At 31.7% G+C, this 9974-nt stretch overlaps 1 protein-coding gene across 1 annotated transcript; it reads left to right on the top strand.

Moving 5' to 3' along the window:
• Positions 1–3115: 3115 nt before the first annotated feature.
• Positions 3116–5462, top strand: LOC145088529 (uncharacterized). Its single transcript, XM_079026899.1, has 2 exons — positions 3116–3816; positions 5002–5462. Exons 1-2 carry the CDS (start codon positions 3362–3364, stop codon positions 5243–5245), a joined length of 699 nt encoding a protein of 232 aa, XP_078883025.1. The 5' UTR covers positions 3116–3361; the 3' UTR covers positions 5246–5462.
• The last annotated feature ends 4512 nt before the right edge of the window (positions 5463–9974 follow it).

Raw genomic sequence — 9974 nt, 5'->3', positions numbered from 1 at the left:
TTTTCGACATTAAAGTAAGTTTGTCAAATATTACTGGTTTTATTTCTATGATGATTTTTTGTTCCTTAAAACGTAAAGTTTTTTTTTTACACTTGTTACATGTAATAGCAATTATAGATTTACAAGTTACCATGAAATCAAATTTACAGAAAAAAAACCGTTAAGTTTTCTTTTTCTCAAAATATTAATATATATGATAAACATTGTAAATATTTGTTATGAGGAGTATAAATACGTATTTTATGTTTTTTTTTCAAAATATTAATATATTTTTTAGAAGTATATATATATATATATATATATATATATATATATATATATATATATATATATACACACACACACACATAACTATATTTACGTAACTAGAAGTGTATCAATCAAACGCGTGTTTTTTTAATATTAATATATTTTGTAGAAGTATATATGCATGTTTTTATGCATTATAAAGTTATCCTTATAAAAACGAAAAAAAAAATACATATTTATACTTCTATACTTCTAAAAATATAAATGATACATATGTATACTTCTATATAAGTATAGATATGTATTTATATTCATAAAAATGTAATTATACTTCTAAAAAACATAAAAATACATTTGAATGTTTCTAAAAAAGAATCTATACTTCTAAAAACATATAAGTATGCATTTATATTTCTAAAAACATAAAAATACATATTTATACTTCTAAGAAGCATAAATACGTGAAAATACATACTTAAACACACAAATACATAGTTTTATGTTTTTTAGAAGTATATATATATATATATATATATATATATATATATATATATATATATATATATATATATATACTTCTTTAGAAGTATAAATATGCATTTTTATGCTTTAAGAAGTATAAAAAATATACATATGTATTTTTAAGTTTTTAGAAGTATTAATATATAAATATGTATTTTTATTTCAAAATACATATTTATACTCCTAAAAAACATCTTTATATGATGTTCAGAGATAAAACGTGTAAGTCTAAAACTAATTAAGGACGGGCTGAGTGAAAAATACAAAACTTAGAGATAAAACATGCATATTAGAACATACCACAAGGATGATTCATGTAATTACTTTATATTAAATGACCATTATCATGTTTATATATTTTTATATGTATTTCATGTAATGTGTGTGTATTTGGGGGGGGGGGGGGGTGTTTGACATAGTTTAATTGTATTTTGGTTTAATCGAGTTTTAACATCATTAAACTAATCGTAAATGAACCAAGTAAGACTTAGTTGAATCGGTTTGTTGTTTAGTTTCGGTTTAATTAACTAGGCAAACCAAATAAATATTAATTTCCAATTTTTTTATTGGATAATGGGGATGTTTAATAAAATGCAGTGTGATCAACTTTAACACTTGTTTACTATTAAAAGCAAGAATTTGAACTTGTAAAAGAAACCAATACCTATTTTAACAACTTGCTGAATGTTAACATTAGAAAATTCGCAAAGTAAATTTCATATCTATATCTACATTAGAAAGCTTGCAAATCGCGCTATGATTCGACATTTGGGTTCCTCCACTGTTAAGTGGATATTGCATTACTTTGAGAGTGAATATGGAAGCCTGACTATCCTCGAGTTTCTTCTAGGGCCCATAATGGTGATTTCCGAAGTCTTATTATTCATGTCATGGGTTATGTGTGGTTTCATTTACTAAGATGTGAGTGATTGTTCTCTCATGAGAGTTGTCGACCACACTAATCAATAACACTCTAGCTTGGAAGGTTAAGACAACAAACACTCTCACCCAAGTGTCTAACTCTTAATCGCGATTCGCTAAAATACCAACCATTAACCGTAGACATCCATTAGCGACATGAGCCTCTACAACCACCATACGACCGTGCTCCATCTACCTCCTACAAGGAGCACACACATATTTGTCAGAAACACATCTTGTCATTGTTTTTTACACCACATATATTGTCATCTTATACCAACACTATCAATATCACCTTTATGGGAGAGTTAAGTAAAGTCATAACAACCACTGTACACTCTTGAGTTTATACCATCTAACTTGGGCATATGACCGTAATCGTGAGCCTATCATGGGTTGCCAGTTTATGACTCTCCTTAAATTTTTGTTGCGATCAAATATACATGAAAATTACAGGACAAAATACAAAAAAGCACAACTATTTATCTACCAGCATTCGTAAAAACCAATATATTTTATTTATATGCAGCAAAAACCCTTATATTTTCAATTACTTTTCAAATTTACCAAAATATCCATTTTTTAACAAGTTATCAGGTTGTTTTGTTTCAAATTTACCAAAATATTCATTTTTTAACAAGTTATCGGGTTGTTTTGTGACATGACATTTACCTTGTCCGTTTTTTAGATTGACATAGAAAAAAATAAACGATGTCACTTATTTTTGCTTAAGCAAATAGTCGTTGAGTAAATTATATATTTCTTATGTTTTACCTTAAACAATATGCAACTCCATTTATTTTTGTTATATGCTAACCTAAAAACGAAAAAGATAAATATCATGCCACAAAATAGTCACAAAACAATCGGTAATTTTTTAAAAAACATGGATATTTAGGTTAATGTGAAAGATAACTGAAATTGTAAGAGTTTTTCTAATATAAACAAAATATTAAAAAAAAAATTGATTGCTGATAGATAAACGGTTATAACTTACATTTTGACCTACGCTCATCAACCAAAAGATCCCTCTTTAGCAACTTGAAGCCTGATCATTCTAAACTCCTTCGCGCATTTCGTTACATCAGTAACCTTTGACAAATGCAAACTAAATTCCATAGTTATAAAATTTTAAATATAAGATTAACTAAATTATTGAAAATTAACCTAAAAAAACCAAATAAGATTGATTCGGGTTAACCGAATAATCTACACCAAATAATTAATAGTATATCATTCGGTTTATATTGGTTTTTAGGTTTCGGTTATATATAAGAGTTTTTAAGTTTTTTGTTTTTTTTTGTAATAAACGATAGGAAATTGAGGGAATCAATCTTATTCTAGTGGATGATAAATTAAGCAAAAAACTTGGAGGAGGCAAAATCACGAGTAATTAAATCTTTCTTTCCCCCCTCTCTGTTTACTGTGCTGTTGCCTGTTGTGTGTGCTACTATTTAATTCTTACATAGATTCATCGGTATTTTTGAAGCTTTCTCTCTTCCCAACCATGGCTATCACCTGATTTATTAATAACCAAAGGGGAAAGAGCTCTTTGAACAGAACGCGAGAGTGAGAGAGAAAGAGATCAAGGGTGCCCTCAAGCATTCATGGTCTCAGTTTCACGAATCCATTACATGAAAAACAACTTCTCTTTTCTTGATCTCCAAAAATGGCAACTTTGCAAGAAACCCATCTCGATTTGGAGGCCGGTGGAGGCGGCGGAAACCATACCCATCGTCAATCAATCACCACCAGTGTCGGAGACCGTAGCTCACGGTCATCGGATGCTAGTGAAGAAAGTACTACAGTCACCACTGAGATTGTAGGTGTTGTGTCGTCATCATCTTCGGAGGAGGAGGAGAAAGGGAGGCAATCCTCTGTGTCAGATTTCTCGGTGGTGGATCTGGAAAACGGTGGTGGTGGTGGGGTCCATGGTGATGGGGGCAGTAAGGTACATTTGTCAAAAATTGAAAGGGATTGTAGAATTTGTCATTTGAGTCTTGATTTAACCAATCCAGAATCTGAAAATGGGATTCCCATTGAGTTAGGTTGTTCTTGTAAAGATGATTTAGCTGCTGCTCATAAACATTGCGCTGAAGCTTGGTTTAAGATCAAGGGCAACAAGTAAGTACTCACCAAACTCAGCTTCCAAGATTCCATTTATATAACTTTATACACATACCCATTTGGATCTTTCCATCTTTCATACTCAAAACCATGATAAATCCTCTCAAGATTTAATTTTTAGCGACTAAAATCAAGATTCATTTGCTTCTTTCTTGTATATATAATGTCAAGTGCTCAAGTTCCTTTTTGATTGATCTGGGTCTTTCTTCTGTATTAGAAATAACGTTGTCTATGTGTTTTTTACGCGTTTTTGTCATTCTAAGGTTCTTGATAGTTGGATTTGGTTGACCCTTGAACTACTCTGTTTCTCTTTTCAATTATTGAGGTAATTAAGAGAAGTCCAGATGCAATGTAATAAGAAGCAACAACTACAGATTTTGGTGAAAAAAAACGTTTAAATGGTGAAGAACGAGGAGTCAACACTTTAAAAATAGAATAATTCAGAAAATGAAGTGTAAAAAAAGCAGGTTATTATGAAATGAACCGAATCTAATAGCTAAAAAAGGAGTCGACACCCTGTGTTCCTGTGTGTGTTTTATGCATGAAAAAAACTTTGAATTGGTTTGTTCGGCTTTAATCGTGTTGGAATTTGCTTTCTTTCTTTTCTTTTTAGCTTTCTCTTTTGTTATCTGCAAGTGGGCTTTTGACTCAAATCAACATAATCGCTTTTAAAAGCGTAAAGACTCTTTCGTATTACACTTGCTCATATGATATGACATATGATTCTTGTATTTATCCTTAAAAATGGCATCTTTCCTAATGTTGGAATCCCGGTTTCATGGACAAAGTCACCTTCGACGATCTTTTCAGTAGTTGGTTCAATTTGTTTGGCAATTTTGGAAGTTTTCATCGCATCAGGTGCTATACAACACTTAATAATAACAATAATATCAATTACACTATTTCTTAGTTTCTTAATACGTAAGTGCTTCAAGCTTTGATGCTTTTAGGGGCGTTCTTTCCTTCTTATTCTTATTCCTTTTCTTGCTTTATGTTCTCGTCTTATTGAATGGAAGTAAATTAGCTCGAAGTGCATATCAAGTTAAATACAAGTAATTTGGTGGGATAAAAAATTGTAATTTTTGTCCCTTCTGACATCTGTCCCAAACACACTATAACCTGTTATGTTACGTCATGTCTTTTATGGTATGCTAACTTGATTTGGTACAATCTAAACCCTAGAACATGTGAGATTTGTGGATCAATTGCTCATAATGTTGCTGGTGCGAACGAGGCTGAATTAATGGAACAATGGAACGAAGCTAACGATGCCACGTCAGCAGCTACTGCGCCTGGTGGGACCACCGCCACCTCATCAGAGAGTCGAACCTTCTGGCAAGGCCATCGGTTCCTCAACTTCTTGCTTGCTTGTATGGTTTTCGCCTTTGTCATCTCGTGGCTATTTCATTTCAATGTCCCTTCATGATGTCTGCATAAAGTAGTAGATTCCATCGAAGAAAAAACATTCAAAATGAGGTATTTCTATGTAGCACCAAGATATTTAAATGCAATTATATTGTTGTTTGTTGTTGTTGTGGTGGATAGTCATGTATGTCAGTAGAGCTTGTATTGATTTTATATCGATTGTAACTTTAAGATGTGTACGGATTTTTATTACTTATATATTGGATTTGTTTCTTCTACGTCTAAAGAAGGTAAGATTTCGTATTGTGGTTCATAGTTATATGAAAACTAAACAAGCTTTATAATACTTATTTTACCATTTTATGATGTGTGAAGGACAATTTTTTTTTTTGTTTTTTTTTATCTCAGTAAAAGGAAAGAGACTATATACCCTTCTTTTTTTAGTAGGTATATATAGGCTAGTTGATGTATGACCTTTTTGAGGGCTTTTGTCGGTTATTTGTTTTATTTTCCGACTTGTTTTCAGGGTTGTGAAAGACAGATCACGTGGGTTTCTGGCTGTTTCAAGGTTGTCCCTTTGGAAGGACACTTTGTTTGTGGTGTTGTTGAATGTTGAGTGGTCTCCTTGGATTTTATTCATTAGGTAATGTGGGTTGTTTTTCCTCGGGTTTGTTTTGGATGCTTAAACAATTTAGCATTGCTTGCTTGCTTCTTTAAAGCTGTTGCTTCTTTTGGGCTTTTGAGTGTCACCTTGGGGCTTTCTTCAATGGCTTATGTTTATGGGCGTTGATTTTCTTTGAGACTTTAGTAGGTATTGGATATTGATTTGAACATTTTTAAACCCGTATTTGTATTGGAATTTAAGGAAAAAAAAGACTTGGTCTTCACCCTCATTTAAATCGGCCGTAGGGCATTAATCAAGTGTATTGCCAGTTAATACGAGATGTTGTATTCATTCTACTTGGTACCTATATCAACACAAAATTCTGACCTAAAGCATGAGTATGACACAAGATATCCTTACAATTGTTTAAATAAGAAAGTAATACACTTGTAAGTTTTACAATACTATTTTGTAACTCTCTAAATCCATGCATCATCGATAAAATTCTAATATGAAAATGTGTAAGAAAAAAGATGCACCATAATAAATAGAACAAATAGGGTAGGAAGTCAAAATTTTCACAACAATATTATTAGAAAAAAGATGCACCATAACAAATAGGGTCTACCTTTACAATAAAACTCAAGTACTACACTTTTGAAAACTAAAGACAACCACGAGAATCCACTTTTTACATCACACTTAGGAAATATTTCATTATAGTTTCCAAGTGTTAAATCCCATCCCTAGAGTGTCTTTCATTCTATTTCATGTTTGTACTATAGTTTTACAATATACCAATCTACTTCGCTTCTTTGTTCAATTATAGCAACCCACTTTGCTTCTTTGTTCAATTATGCAACATACTTTGTTGTTTTGTCCATTTTCAACATAAAACAAATACTTATTCCTACCATTTCCATTCTAAGCTATTATACATGTATAAACATGCTTCCAACAATAATTTGACATATAAGACACAAATCAATGCATTTACATTATCAAATCTTTGAATCCCATTTTATTCCACTTTGTGACATACAAGGCATGTACCTTAGGTTTTTCACTAATTCTTCCTGATTTTTTAGTACCATTATAACCAAATCTTCTATTGAAAATGATCCATACTCGACATGTCTTAATCATATAATTTATAGGAACATTTACATGTTATCTCATATTTTCTCTATTTGGCCATTTCTTCCATTTTGTCCCCAAATATCTAAAGCACACACGTATTCTTGATTACTACCTACAAACACACACACATACACACACACACACACACATATATATATATATATATATATATATATATATATATATATATATATATATATATATATTTACTATCTTATAAAAGAAATCTTACTTTATCTATAAATAGATTGAATAACATAATATTATTTTTAAGACGTTCAAAACATTAAGCTAAAGGTACAAATAACTACCAATAAAATAATATTATATTTGAAATAGTCCAATTTTTATAACTAAATGTACATATATTTGATGCATAAAAGAATTGATCTGCGCCATTAAGCTCTCGCGTCTACGTTTTGATTGAGTCTAGGTTGAATACTGAGATTTCGGAAAATATCTACGGATTATGGCTACTTCCCTTATATCGAATCATTCTCTCTCTCTCTCTCTCTCTCTCTCTCTCTTTGCCTTCCTCAATCTCGCTGCTTCCTCTAATAAAAACCCAAAACGCAACCATCTACCTTTATTTACCACCATCATATGAATTTCACTTACACCATCAAACGTAGTCACCACAAGTCGACAATGACCTACACCATTGCTCGACACTAGCTCGGCTTATGTGAAATCACCGATGTCTCCACGTCTACACAACATCACCAGCCGCCGACGGCCTTCACCATTATTTACTCGATGGTGTGATAAAAGACACACATCACAGCTACACATACGTACCTCCACACCTTACACTCTCTCGCTCTATGCACATACAACACTATATCTTGAAACAAATCTTGGTTTAGAGATGATTTTGTGGTTTCTTTAGGTTTTTTTTATCGAACTCATTTATTCTCTATCGATTGTTGTACAAATATTTATACAAATATTTATGTGTATCTATCTAACGCTTGAACATATTTAGTTCTTTGATGAAAATATTTTTTTAATTTTCTCTGAAATTGTAATGTTAGGTTGTTTATTGGTCCATTGTTGCTATTATGGGCTTTTGATGCTGATATATAGTTTAATTGGGGTTTACATATTGCTTCTTTGGCTCTTAATGTGGTGCAGTTGTTTATGATTATGGTTTTCAGAACATTACATTTTCTAGGTTATGACGTGAATGAAAAGATGACTCTCCCTTCAATGTCAAGGTGTCTATTATGTTTCATAATTTTGTGGGTCATCTTCGTTTATTTCGTAGCATTTTTTATATGGCAAAATTTATTGGTCTCAGGTGGTTGTCGATTTATTAAGGTTTGACTTTGTGATGGCTCTAAAAAGAACCAATTTATATTTGATGAAAGTCCATTAAGTTATTTTAACCTTTCTATTTTTGATAATTCAGGGGAAATAGATGTTATTTTGGCTAAAGGTCAAGCAAAAAAAAAAGGAATAGCTTTAGAAGGATATGATAAACTATTCATGGTATTTCTTTCATAGGCGGATCCAAGGGGATCCCGGGGTAGCCCAGGATACCCCTCAAATCTTTTTCGGTAGTGTAATTTTTGTTTACGAATTCTTCAATTTTTTTCGGTATAATGTATATATATGTATCCCTTCAATTATAAACACAAACAAATAGTAGAGCTAATGGTTAAGGCGTTGCTTTATTAAAGTAAAGCTTTGAGGTTCAATTCTTGCTCCTTGCATATTCTTTGTTTATTTTTGTTTTATTTTCCCAGCTATTCTATCCCACATCGCCAAACATATGTAAAATCAACCATTTCTCTCTATTATATAAGTCTGTTATCCTCATACTTCATTTGATATCTACTTTGAATCCCACATCGATTCAAGTATAAAAATATAATTCAACTTCATGTTTATATAACAAGACTTAAGGTTAGCTAAGGATTCGATTAAAGTTTTGGTTTAAAACTGAAATTGAACCAGGGAAGCCCAAGTACACTGGAAAAATTTTTAGGTTACCCTAAAAATAAAATTGGGATACCCCTTTACTTTGATTCTGGCTCCGCCACTGATTTCTTTATTTAATACCTCTGCAATAAGTTCTGAATATAAGTGAGTGTATTTGAATTAATGACCGGTATTTCAAGCTATTACTGGTATTTGTAATGTTAGAACTTATGATGAAATTATTCATACAACTAAGAAAACAGTTCAAGGAATGGTGTATGGATCTAATTTACATATGGAAAAAAAAGCCATTTGTGCTTTATTTTGCTCTGTGCCATGATCATACAGGTTCTGGTCTACCAAGCATCAAGTTTGTTATGTACTCTTCAAACTGATCAAAAATTCTTGCAAGAAAGAAGTTTGATAGGATATATGTTGTGTAGTTGATGGAGAAAGAACCAACCAATTTCCGATGCATTGCAGTTAGTTAAATTAGTTGTGCTACTAAGAAAGCAACAAAGTGGTAACATAATGTGGACCTTGTATTTCTTAGTTTTTTGCAGGAAAACTGCAATAATTTTTTTTTGAACCGGCAAATACAAATATATTAATCTACTCCTAAACTAACACCTAATTTCACTTATGTCCATGACGGGACTTGAACCCTCGACCTCAAAGAGGGAGGGCACCACCTGATACCGCTGGGCTAGAAGCCCTTTGGTATCATATTTAATCTGGTCAGTTAACCCTAGAATTACTCTATGTTTTTATCTCATCTCAAACAAGACACCTTAAAATTTTGAATGGCTTCTATAATGGTTTTGAAGGTTGGACGATGTTTATAATAGTTTTTTAAAGTTGGGTGTTTTTAGTAAATTTTTTGAAAGTTGAGTGGTTTTAGAAACAATTTTGAAGTGCATGGACAAAATTAGATAAACCTTTACTAAAGTGTGCCACCAAAAAAAAGAATTTGAATTAAAAAAATAGTTCATACCTAACGGGTTCAAGTTTCTGGAAAAGCTTCATGATTTTGCTCTTATGGATTTCCATGTGTGAAATTCTCATATTGACCAAGCATTTGGGTCTTATGATCTTGAGCTGCATTTTATGAGGTTCAGTTGAT

This window comes from Lactuca serriola, chromosome 2, assembly GCF_051521515.1.
Source record: "Lactuca serriola cultivar US96UC23 chromosome 2, Lser_US96UC23_V15, whole genome shotgun sequence".
Classification (NCBI taxonomy): domain Eukaryota; kingdom Viridiplantae; phylum Streptophyta; class Magnoliopsida; order Asterales; family Asteraceae; genus Lactuca; species Lactuca serriola.
Note: the sequence above shows the minus strand (reverse complement) of the source record. Positions and strands in the feature narration are given on the sequence as shown.